We start from the raw sequence: 12,815 nt of genomic DNA on the forward strand, positions 1-12,815 counted from the left end.
CAATCACCAGGGGGGTGTGGCCAGCTCTGTGAGCATTTCAGATGCTCTCTGACCCTTAACAAGTCCAATCAGGACAATCTAACAGAACATTCTTCCAAAAGCCTTCAACAGTCTATCTGTGCACACACGTCCATGTGAGACTGGTGCATGTTAAATTATCAATTCACCTCTTTACATATTTTTGTATTTGTGTGTAAAGTATGTGGAATGTGAACCAATCACTCCCCCGACCTCCACCTCCCCTCTTATCCTGTGTTTATCTTCAGTATTTAAGATGTAAGTCACGGTGGTACCAGCCGTCACACATCTAATCATAAATATGAAAGTAACAAATGTTGCTTTTCAAACATACCAGCCTCCCGTGTCAATGTGATAAGTCACAGTGCACCTTTTAAAGAAACCCAGCTGTCGCTCCATGACACTGAGTCACATTTGCGTGTACATGTAGCGCCAGCCGGGCCACATTCCTGGGGGCTAAAAAAAAGAATCCAAGTGCTACTGAGTGTGTGGAGCCGAGTTAAACAGACCCGTTTGACAAGACTGAGCTTCTTTTTTTTTCGCATTTGTAAAGGTGAAGGTGCGTTTTTCCCACTCAACTTCATTCCTCACCTGAAACCATCTCTGGGACACATGTGACGCACAGTTCGCTCACTCCGAGTGGACAACAGGCCTTAATAAGGTTGTTGTTTAAGATATATATTGATCGCCTTCAGAATGACAGACTGAAGAAGACGCACACTGGAAGTGATTTATTGAAGTGAGCAGGTGTTCCAGTGAAACCATGGATCAGGTACGTACGTCACTTTAAAATCTTATCGTACGATTATGAAGTTAATGTCTGTCGAAGTAACACAGAGCGACATGTTTTTTTTAGTGATTGCAAATTTCTGTTGTTGAGTCGTAGAATTAAGAATCTGAGATAAAAACAAATTTGTTGTTGTGGGTGAGGCAGGGCTGTGTGGGTGAGGTGGAGGCCTTGTGGGTGAGGTGGAGGCCTTGTAGGTGAGGTGGCTTCAGGTAGCCTCCTGAGTAAGGGCAGACACTTTAAATGTGGACCAATGATTTTACATGTAACACTAAACACAATGCAAACATTTATGTAAACAAGAAAACTAAAAACTACTAACCACTACCATCCTGCAGTACACTGTAAAACCTGATAAAATTAATGGTAAATGCACTGCATTAATATAGCGCTTTTCCATCTGCATCAGATGTTCAAAGCGCTTTACAATAATGCCTCACATTCACCCCAATGTCAGGTAGCTGCTATACAAGGTGCTCACCACACAGCAACTAGGGGATTAAGGACCTTGCCCAAGGGCCCTTAGTGATTTTCTGGTCAGGCTGGAATTTGAACAAAGGATCCTCTGGTCTCAAGACCAACACTCAGCCACTAAATCATCACCTCCCCCTTTTTGTTTGTCTGTTTGTTGAACAGCCTGTAACCCACAATTTTTCATATATTGTTAAGAACTTTTTACAGATGACTCATATCCTGATGGACAAAAACTGATTAAATTTTCAAGGTTATACATCAAAGGTCAAAGTCAGGAAAAAAACTTGGAAAACTGGAAAAATCCCTATCCTTTAACAATGAACTATTTTTCAAAAACTCATAACATTGTCAAACAAAATAAGATTTCTTTCATATTTGGGAGCTGTATGTAGGATGGTATACTTTATCGACTAAAAAAGTTTGATCCAGATCTGATATGGATTTCAGATTTTGTAGCCATTTTAATTTAACATTGAAAACCCCATCTACTGTATATTTTACATTATATCTTAATTAAACATGCCCCAATCACTCTCATATTTGAAAGTGAGGTGCAGACTGTCACTCACTATCACCTGACAATGTGTGATCCAGATCCGCTTCAGATTGTGGATTTTCTGGACATTTTAATTACAAATTATTGAAAAGCGCAGTTGGTGTCCATTTTGCATTATATCTCAATCAGAAGTGCCTCAGTCACTCTAATTTTTCTGTTATGGATTGACCTACATCACCAAAATTGCATGAAGGTTCCAATTTTATGCCTGTCTTCCAGTTATCAGTCGGAAACCAAGTGTCAAAAAGCAAAAACAAGTGGTGCATTACAGAGATAACCAATGTTCTGTGAAAATGATCTGAAAAAGAATTCAGAAACCGAAAAAGTTGAAAGAAAAAAACCCTGACAAAACCACAAAAAAATACTTTGATTCAAGTGCATGAACTAAATACATACTCCTGACATTTGAACACATATAATTTAGCTTATGAAAAAAATGTTTCTAAACTTTTTTCCAATGTAAAAATTTGTGGAATTGGAAACTAATGTTGGTGAAGGTTTGCGCTCTATGAGTGTGATGCTTAAGTTAAAGGAACATTTCTTATTTATTAAGTACCCCCAAAAATTTGTTGGTGCAACTTATTTTTTCTTTTCAGTTTCAACAAATTTTTAAGTTAATTTTCATTGTTTTATAGTGCAGCATGGACCACAGCTAAAAGTCCCAGCAGGAGAAACCAAACTAAACAAGCATTGTATTACAACGTGCACTGCATTCCAAACACTTGATGCATTGACCTGATAATGGTATTGTCCCTGAAGCTGCTATTTTGTGATCCTTTCACCAGACCACAATGGACTTTCAGGCCCTGATGGCCAAGTTTCAGGAAGAAGATATTCCACTGAAACAACCTAAGATTAAACCCGTTGTACCAGAGAAGCCCAGAGTCATCCCTCCTTCGTCCAGCCCCACTCATTATCTCCCTGCAGGAGCACGTCCATCCCTACTCACCTCTATCAACCAGAGCTTGGAAAGCAAGACACTCCATGTCCCCAGAGTGGTCTTCAAAGATGACAAGAAGGAGAGCAAAAAGCCACTCATCCAGTCAAATTCGATGGGACAAGAGAAGGGTGGAGGTAAACTGAAAGTGAGTAAAGACAGAACACCAAATGTAAGCAAAGACAAGCGTGGTGAGGACATGGTGCAGCAGAAGCAGAAGGATTATGGTAAAGATAAGAAGCTCCCATTGGTGCTTCCTGTTAAACCTAAAGAGCAAACAGCAGTGCTAGTGCCAGCTAATCCGCCCCCTACCGCTACCACACCAAAGAAGAAGAGCTTCCCTGGTTTTAAGAAGACACCAAAAACCGAATCCACAGAGGTCCCAGCTGAGCCCATCCTGGACACTCCCACCTCAGATGTTGCTGGACCAATTCCACTTATCCCAGTACCCCCTGACTTTTGTGATGCAGCCCCAGAGCCTGAAATCTCAGCCCCTAAGGCTACTCTACCACAGATGCCCACCTTACCTGACTCCAATGCTACAATGGAACTTACCCCCACCTCTCCACTTTCTATAGGACAGGTGGAGGTAAGCAGAATGAATTCAGGAGAGGGTCCTGCCTCTCCTGAATTCATTCCACCTCCTGTTTTTATTCCTGAAATTCCAGAATATAGAGACCCAACCCTAGAGTTTGATCCCCAACATGAAATAAAAGATCTCTCCCTGCCAAATCTGAATGCTCCCAGTGCAGTTTTCCCAAATGAGCTGAAACCGAGAACTGACACAAACCCTACAGCCAGTTGTACAGACCAAGTCATCCCAGGACCAGTAGCCTCGACTGCAGCTCCATCACCTGCAGAGCCAGAGCTTGTAGCTGTAGCAGCAAACATAGCTGCTATGGAAAAACCATCTCCGCCACTGACAGACTCGTCATCCGTCATGCCATCTCCCAAAACTGAGAGTTCAGTCTCAGCGTTATCAGTACTGGAACGGGCAGGGGACAAGAACACCGGCAAACGGATTTCGTGTGACCAAAGGATCTTTGATGCTCTGGAGAAGGCTCGCAAGAAGGCAACGAGGTAACAACACGCAACTCGTCAGCAGTACAACACCACTGGCACAATGAGCTGAATGACACAAAATGTTTTTGTATTGATTCTGTTTAAAAATGAACACATTATGAAATATCTGTTTGCAGTTCGCAGACCAACCCTTCCACATTTTACCCAATCAACCCGCCAAGCGAGGAACTACTCTCTTCTCTCAGCCTCACCGACTCTTTCTCAGACTTTCCACCAGCTGATTATGAGGTTCCGGTGGAGAAAGGTCTCCCACCAACACCTGTACAAGTTAATGGCTTTGATCACAGTAAGTTGAGAAAAACTGCTGTATAAATTAGCTGATTTTGTGTTTTTTCTTCACCTGAATGTGATGTTTTGAAGAATCCATCAACTCAATCTACCAGGTATGTATTATACGGCTACGTAACATCATTTACGATACATTTATGGGGACCTGGTGTGTGCAGTTCATGCTGTAGCATGTCCTCAGCTGATGATTAAAAGAAGTGTAAAGTTTGCCTTCATGCACCAAGAGAACAATGCTGACATACTTGTGTGCCTGAAACAATTGAGCAGGGCAGAGCTGCACAGGAATGTCAGCAATGGCACAATCACATCTGCCAGCTGCGATGACAGATTACTTACAGTACAGTGCATCTGGAAAGTATTCACAGCACGTCGCTTTTTCCACAAAATGGGTGAAATAAAAAATTTTTCCTCAAAATTCTACACACAATACCCCATAATGATAATGCGAAAAAGTTTTTTTTTTTTTTAGATTTTTGCTAATTTATTTAAAAAAAAAACTAAGAAACTGCACGCACATAACTATTCACAACCTTTGCCATGAAGCTCAAAATTGAACTCAGGTACATCCTGTTTCCACTGATCATCTTTGAGATGTTTCTACAGCTTAATTGGAGTTCACCTGGGGTATATTCAGATAACTGGACATGATTTAGATAGACACACACCTGTCTACATATAAGGTCCCACAGTTGACAGTGCATGTCAGAGCACAAACCAAGCATGAAGTCAAAGGAATTGTCTGTAGACCCCCAAAGATAGGATTGTCTCAAGACACAAATCTGGGGAAGGGTACAGAAACATTTCTGCTGCTTTGAAGGTCCCAGTGAGCACAGTGGCCCCCATCATCTGTAAACAGAAGACATTTGGATCCACCAGGACTCTTCCTAGAGCTGGCCACTCGTCTAAACTAAGTGATAAGGGGAGAAGCGCCTTAGTCAGGGAGATAAACAAGAACCCGATGGTCAATCTGTCAGAGCTCCAGCATTCCTCTGTGGAGAAAGAAGAACCTTCCAGAAGGACAACCATGTCTCCAGCAATCCACCAATCAGGCCTGTATGGTAGAGTGGCCAGACGGAAGCCACTGCTTAGTAAAAGGCACATGGCAGCCCACCTGGAGTTTTCCAAAAGGCACCTGAAGGACTCTCAGATCATGAGAAACAAAATTCTCTGGTCTGATCAGCCCGTCAATTTGGAGTAAGGCTGAAACATAACAATATGTGAAAAAAGTAAAGCGCTGTGAATACTTTCTGGATACACCGTACATCGATTTCAGACTTGTGCTTAAGTGTGGAAACATTTCATGACATCTGCTGTCCCACAGCTGTTTCCTGGTTTCTATGACATTAAGGGGTTGTTATGTTATTGCATAATTCAACCTTTAAAGTAGATTTAAAAATAGTTGATGTGGTTTAAACGGGAAGCAGTGTGATCTAGTGTTTAGCACTGTTGCCTCACAGCAAGAAGGTCATGGGATCAATACCCACATGTGGCCTTTCTGTGTGCAGTTTGCATGTTCTCCCCATGTCTGTGTGGGTTCCCTCCCCTGCACATGCACTGAACCTGCATGTCTTTGGATGTGGGAGGACCACATCCAAAGACTTTAAATTGTCTGTAGGTGTGCGTGTGGGTTTGAATGTGTTTATCTGTCTATATGTGGCCCTGCAACACACTGGTATCCTGTCAAGGGTGTACCCCACCTCATGCCCCTTGACTGTGTGATAGGCTCCAGCACCCCATGACCCCCAGTTGGAGTGAAGGGGCTGAAGATACTGAAGATACATCCAAGACTAAATGGATAGTTTAGTCTTGGGTATTTTTTTAGAGGACACTATAAACTCCGTAGCTCACAATGGAGTTATTTAGCTCAAGCTAATATTAGCATGTTAGCATCACTTGATGTGACACCAGTGGTTTCCGCTGGCTACCAAGGCCATGCCCTTCCAGCGCCTGGTGAGAGAAATCACTGAGGACTTCAAGACCGACCTCCGCTTTTAGAGATCTGCTGTGATGCTCTGCAGGAGGCCAGTGAGGCTGACCTGGTTGGCAGCTTGCGGATCAGCAGCTCGGTGGATTTCTGGTAGCGGCGGACCGGTAGCCGGAGCACTCTTCCGGACGGCTTTGGTAGCCAGCTGCTTCCTCGAAGCTTTTCCTCCGGTGGATTTACGGGCGGTCTACTTGGTTCTGGTCATTACGCTGTGAAACTGCCGGCCACTTCGTTACATCGGCATTAAATTCATCATAAAGAAAAAACATACGGATCCACTGAAGCAACTGCTACACATCGATCATGATAAACAGCTTTATCTTGAGGGTTTAAAGGTTCATAATAAGCTTTCATTCTCTCTATTTTCTTTCACGCGCCAGCCACGTAGTAATCCAAGATGGAGACAGTAACTGTCCCGCAGCAAATCAGTCATGTAATTGAAAACCCTCCATTCTCAGTGTTTCACTTTTTCCATATTTTGTTATGTTACAGCCTTAATCCAAAATGATTTTTCCCCCTCAAAATTCTACTCAAAACACCCCATAATGACATGAAGTGTTTTTTTTTAAATACATTAAAAATAAAAAACTAAGAAATCACATGCACATCAGTATTCACATCCTTTGCTTAATGGTTTGTTGATGCACGTTTGGCAGCAATTACAGCCTCATGTCTTCTTGAATATGATGCCACAAGCTTGGGCACCTATCTTTGGGCAGTTTTGTCCATTCCTCTTTGCAGCACCTCTCAAGCTCCATCAGGTTGGATGGGGGGCGTCGGTGCACAGCCATTTTCTGATCTCTCCAGAGATGTTCAGTCAGATTCTGGTCTGGGCTCTGGTTGGGCCACTCAAGGACATTCATAGAGTTGTCCTGAAGCCACTCCTTTGATATCTTGGCTGTGTGCTTAGGGTCATTGTCCTGCTGAAAGATAAACCATCGTCTGAGGTCAAGAGCGCTCTGGAGCAGGTTTTCATCCAGGATGTCTCTGTACATTGCTGCATTCATCTTTCCCTCAATCCTTCTAGTCTCCCAGTTCTTGCAGCTGAAAAACATCCCCACAGCATGATGCTGCCACCACGCTTCACTGTAGGGATGGTGCCTGGTTTCCTCCAAACATGATGCCTGACATTCACAGCAAACATTTCAATCTTTGTCTAATCAGACCAGAGAATTTTGTTTCTCATGGTCTGAGAGTCCTTCAGGTGCTTTTTTGGCAAACTCCAGGTGGGCTGCCATGTGCCTTTTACTAAGGAGTGGCTTCTATCTGGCCACTCTACCAATACAGACCTGATTGGTAGATTGCTGCAGAGATGGTTGTCTTTCTGGAAGATTCTCCTCTCTCTACAGAGGAATGCTGGAGTTCTGGCAGCGAGACCATCTGGTTTTTGGTCACCTCCCTGGCTAAGGGACTTTTCCCCTAATTGCTCAGTTAAACAGGCAGCCAGCTCTAGGAAGCAGCAGAAATGTTTCTGTGCTCTTTCACAGATTTGGGCCTCGAGACAATTCTGTCTTTGAGGTCTACAGACAATTCCTTTGACTTCATGTTTGGTTTGTGCTCTGACATGCACTGTCAACTGTGGGACCTTATATGAAGACAGGTGTGTGCCTTACCAAATCATGTCCAATCAACTGAATTTACCCAGGTGGACTCCAATTAAGCTGTAGAAACATCTCAAGGATGATCACTGGAAACAGGATACACCTGAGCTCAATTTTGAGCTTCATAGCAAAGACTGTGAATATTTATCTACATGTGATTTCTTAGGGTTTTTTGTTTGGTTGGTTTTTGTTCAATTTTCAAAAATCTAAAAAACAAAAACAAAAAAGAAAACAAAACTTTTCACACTGTCATTATGGGGTATTGTGTGTAGAATTTTGAGGAAAAAAAAGAGAATTTCATCAATTTTAGAATAAGGCTGTGATGCCGTGGTAACGCATTACTAACTAACTAACTGCTGTTTTGTTCAGCAGGTCAGAATTGAAAAAAAGTTGTTGTCTCTCGAAGCACAATGACAGCAGCAGTCGCAGCACACCTGCACTGAGCTTTACAGAGACAGTTTTACGCTTTTTTTTCTTTATAACTCTGTGTCACTCTGAGTGTTGTTGCTAAAAACAGCTGAAGACCCAGAACCAATGCGTAATAACAGCAAATGCTAACAGTTTTCTTCCACCCAAATGCACCTAAAGTCTCCTTGTGAGGATGACATGACGTAAAAAATGCTGATAAACCTTTTTTACTGTCAATCTGGCAGTACTTTCACATTATCCTTTCTTCCTTCTCAGACTGCAAACCAGGGGCGATTCCAGATGGAAAGGGGCCCTGGGGGGATGCAGCCCCCGCAACACCCCTAGATTAAAGGTCCACTTTTGAAGACAATTTTTCATACTACTATTTATAATAATAATAATAATAATAATAATAATAATAATAATAATAATAATAATTTAAACAACAAAAATGTTTAGAAAGAATTTAAGTTTTAATTTTTTAATTTTTAAGTTTTACTGTCTTTATTTTATTTTTTGTAAAACAAGTATTTATGGTCATTGAAGTCTAGAAAGACTGACTTTATTTCATGTTTTACAAAACCTTTTTTCAGGAAAGAGTATTTAAGTTCAACCTTAATTTTTAAAACTGTTAAAAAATGCACTTCCAATAAAGTGAGTGTTGGCAAAACAGGTTATCATTTTCATATTGAGGTGGTGGAGGGGGGTTGTTCTCAGCAGCTGCTGAATGTAACTAATAAAGTTACTTGTAATCTAACTTAGTTACTTTTAAAATTGAGTAAGTGAAGGCGCTCAGCTAATATTAGGTGAGATGTCAGTGCCTTAACATCGCACCTTATGCCAAGCTAGCACCAATAACACAACATTATTATATATATATTATATAATGAATGTAACATTACTAAAACAAGGAAAAAATGCTGCAACACAATGACAGCATTTGCCAATTATAAACTGCAACTGGATTCATAATATATAATTTGAAGGACCCTGGAACATGTTTCTCAGTACTTTCCTGATAATTGCTCTTAGGAAACACTAATGATTCAACAGATTATAGCCAAATTTATTGGCTGTGATCATAATAAAATACATTTTATTTATTAATAAATAAATATTAATAAATTATAAATTTCTAAAATAATCAATAAATTAATAAATAATTGATAAATTAGCAATTATTATTATTTATTAAGTATAAATCAATAATAATGGATTAATAACATAATATTAATAAATAGTAAATAATCTTAATAATTATTTATATTTAATTATTATTAAAGTTATTATTTGTTAATTATTAATTGATTACATATTTAATAATTAATAAATAAAATACATTTTATTTATTATGTGGCTACGACACTACGTGCGCTCTGATTATCTGATTTATGGTCTCATATTTTCCCATATCAGACTGTTACCATGACAATCGGTCCGGACTGTGTATCACATTCGTTACAAACCAGAAAGCTAAAAACACAATTAGAAAAGCCAAGTCGGGCATGAACATACTCCATAAATATCTAAACTGCATGGGAAAAAACACACAGATTGAAAGCTAACCAGCTAATGATCAGACCAATAAGTTTGCGTGTTTATTTTATATATATATATATATATATATATATCCATCCATCCATCCATTTTCTTCCGCTTTATCCGGAGTCGGGTCGCGGGGGCAGCAGCTCAAGCAAAGCCGCCCAGACCTCCCGATCCACACACACCTCCTCCAGCTCCTCCGGGGGAACCCCAAGGTGTTCCCAAGCCAGCCGAGAGATGTAGTCCCTCCAGCGTGTCCTGGGTCTTCCCCGGGGCCTCCTCACAGTGGGACGTGCCCGGAACACCTCTCCAGCGAGGCATCCAGGGGGCATCCGGAAAAGATGCCCGAGCCACCTCAACTGACTCCTTTCGACATGGAGGAGCAGCGGCTCGACTCCGAGCTCCTCCCGAGTGACCGAGCTCCTCACCCTATCTCTAAGGGAGCGCCCAGCCACCCTGCGGAGGAAACTCATCTCGGCCGCTTGTACTCGCGATCTTGTTCTTTCGGTCATGAGCCAAATCTCATGACCATAGGTGAGGATCGGAACGTAGATCGATCGGTAAATCGAGAGCTTTGCCCCCCTACTCAGCTCTCTCTTCACCACGACGGTCCGATACAGCGACCGCATCACTGCAGATGCTGCACCGATCCATCTATCGATCTCACGCTCCATCTGTCCCTCACTCATGAACAAGACCCCGAGATACTTAAACTCCTCCACTTGAGGCAAGGACACTCCACCGACCTAAAGAGGGCAAAGCACCTTTTTCCAGTCGACAACCATGGCTTCGGATTTAGAGGTGCTGATTTTCATCCCGGATGCTTCACACTCGGCTGCAAACCGCCCCAGTGCACGCTGAAGGTCCTGATTTGACGAAGCCAACAGAACCACATCGTCCGCAAACAGCAGAGACGAGATTCTGTGGCTCCCAAACCAGACCCCCTCTACACCCTGGCTGCGCCTAGAAATTCTGTCCATAAAAATAATGAACAGAACCGGTGACAAAGGGCAGCCCTGGCGGAGGCCAACGTGCACTGGAAACAGGTTTGACTTACTACCGGCAATGCGAACCAAGCTCCTGCTGCGGTCGTACAGGGACTGGATAGCCCTTAGCAAAGGACCCCGGACCCCGTACTCCCGGAGCACTCCCCACAGGGTGCGCTGAGGGACACGGTCGAATGCCTTCTCCAGATCCACAAAACACATGTGGACTGGTTGGGCAAACTCCCATAAACCCTCGAGCACCCGATGAAGCGTGTAGAGCTGGTCCAGTGTGCCGCGACCACGACGAAAACCACACTGCTCCTCCTGAATCCGAGGTTCGACCATCGGTCGAATTCTCCTCTCCAGTACTCTGGAATAGACCTTACCGGGGAGGCTGAGGAGTGTGATCCCCCTATAGTTGGAACACACCCTCCGGTCCCCATTCTTAAACAGAGGGACCACCACCCCGGTCTGCCAATCCAGAGGCACTGCCCCCTATCGCCACGCGATGTTGCAGAGGCGTGTCAGCCAAGACAGCCCCACAACATCCAGAGACTTAAGGTACTCAGGACAGACTTCATCCACCCCAGGAGCCTTGCCACCGAGGAGCTTTGGCCTGCCGGTACCTGTCAGCTGCCTCTGGGGTCCCACCTACCAACAAAGATAAGTAGGACTCCTTCTTCAGCTTGATGGCATCCCTTACTTCCGGTGTCCACCACCGGGTTTGGGGATTGCCACCGCGACAGGCACCAGAGACCTTGCAACCACAGCTACGAGCAGCCGCATCGACAATGGAGGTGGAGAACATGGTCCACTCGGACTCCATGTCTCCAACCTCCCCCGGGATCTGGGAGAAGCTCTCCCGGAGGTGGGAGTTGAAGACCTCGCTGACAGAGGGTTCTGCCAGTCGTTCCCAGCAGACCCTCACGATATGTTTGGGCCTGCCAGGTCTTACCGGCTTCCTACCCTCCCAGCGGATCCAACTCACCACCAGGTGGTGATCAGTCGACAGCTCTGCCGCTCTCTTCACCCGAGTGTCGGAGACACGTGGCCGAAGGTCAGATGATACGACTACAAAGTCGATCATCGACCTCCAGCTCAGGGTGTCCTGGTGCCACGTGCGCTTGTCGACACCCTTGTGCTCGAACATGGTGTTCGTGATGGACAAACTGTGACTAACACAGAAGTCCAACAACTGAACACCACTCAGGTTCAGATCGGGGAGGCCGTGCTTCCCGATCACCCCCTCCAGGTCTCACTGTCGCCGCCCACGTGGGCGTTGAAATCCCCCAGGAGAACAATGGAGTCCCCAGTCGGAGCGCTATCTAGTACCCCTCCCAGGGACTCCAGGAAGGTCGGGTAGTCTGCACTGCTGCTCGGCCCGTAGGCCGAGACAATGGTGAGAGACCTGTCCCCGACCCGAAGGTGTAGGGACGCGACCCTCTCGTTGGCGACTGAGCTGGGGAGCAATAAGCAATGCGACCCCAGCTCTCCGCCTCTCCCCGTGGGCGACGCCAGAAAAATGAAGCATCCAGCCCTTCTCCAGGAGTTGGGTACCAGAGCCCAAGCTGTGCGTGGAGGTGAGCCCGACTATCTCTAGTCGGTATCTCTCAACCTCCCGCACAAGCTCAGGCTCCTTCCCCCCTAGCGAGGTGACATTCCACGTCCCAACAGCCAGGGGCTGTGAGCATGGACCGGGCCGCCTGGCCACCCGCCCTAGACCGCCACCCAATCCTCTCTGCACCCGACCCCCATGGCCCCCTCTGCAGGTGGTGAACCCACAGGAGGGCAGGCCCACGTCACTCTTTCGGGCTGAGCCCGGCCGGGCCCCATGGGCTAAGGCCCAACCACCAGGCGCTCACGCGCGAGCCCCAACCCCAGGCCTGGCTCCAGAGTGGGACCCCGGCTCCGCCATACCGGGCGATGTCACGGCCCTTGTTCTTTTACTGGTCATGGAGGTTCTGAACTGCTCTTAGTCTGACCCGTCACCTAGGACCTGTTTGCCTTGGGAGACCCTACAGGGAGCACAAAGCCCCCGACAACATAGCTCCTAGGATCATCCGGGTACGCAAACTCCCCCACCACGATAAGGTGGCAGCTAGAGGGGGAGTACACACACACATATATATATATATATATATATATATATAT

General features: G+C 44.8%; 1 protein-coding gene across 4 annotated transcripts in view; it reads left to right on the forward strand.

Annotated features, from left to right (window-relative positions):
- Positions 1-555: 555 nt before the first annotated feature.
- The window catches only part of LOC117519131 (titin), a 54,142-nt gene continuing 41,882 nt past the window's right edge, over positions 556-12,815 (forward strand). For all 4 annotated transcript variants that reach the window (XM_034180433.1, XM_034180432.1, XM_034180434.1 and 1 more), the window contains exons 1-3: positions 556-790; positions 2,621-3,852; positions 3,972-4,141. In XM_034180433.1, coding sequence (XP_034036324.1) covers positions 782-790; positions 2,621-3,852; positions 3,972-4,141 — 1,411 coding nt within the window. In that variant the 5' untranslated portion in view covers positions 556-781. The remainder of the gene's footprint in view (positions 791-2,620; positions 3,853-3,971; positions 4,142-12,815) is intronic.

This window comes from Thalassophryne amazonica, chromosome 10, assembly GCF_902500255.1.
Source record: "Thalassophryne amazonica chromosome 10, fThaAma1.1, whole genome shotgun sequence".
In the NCBI taxonomy this organism is placed as follows: Eukaryota; Metazoa; Chordata; class Actinopteri; order Batrachoidiformes; family Batrachoididae; genus Thalassophryne; species Thalassophryne amazonica.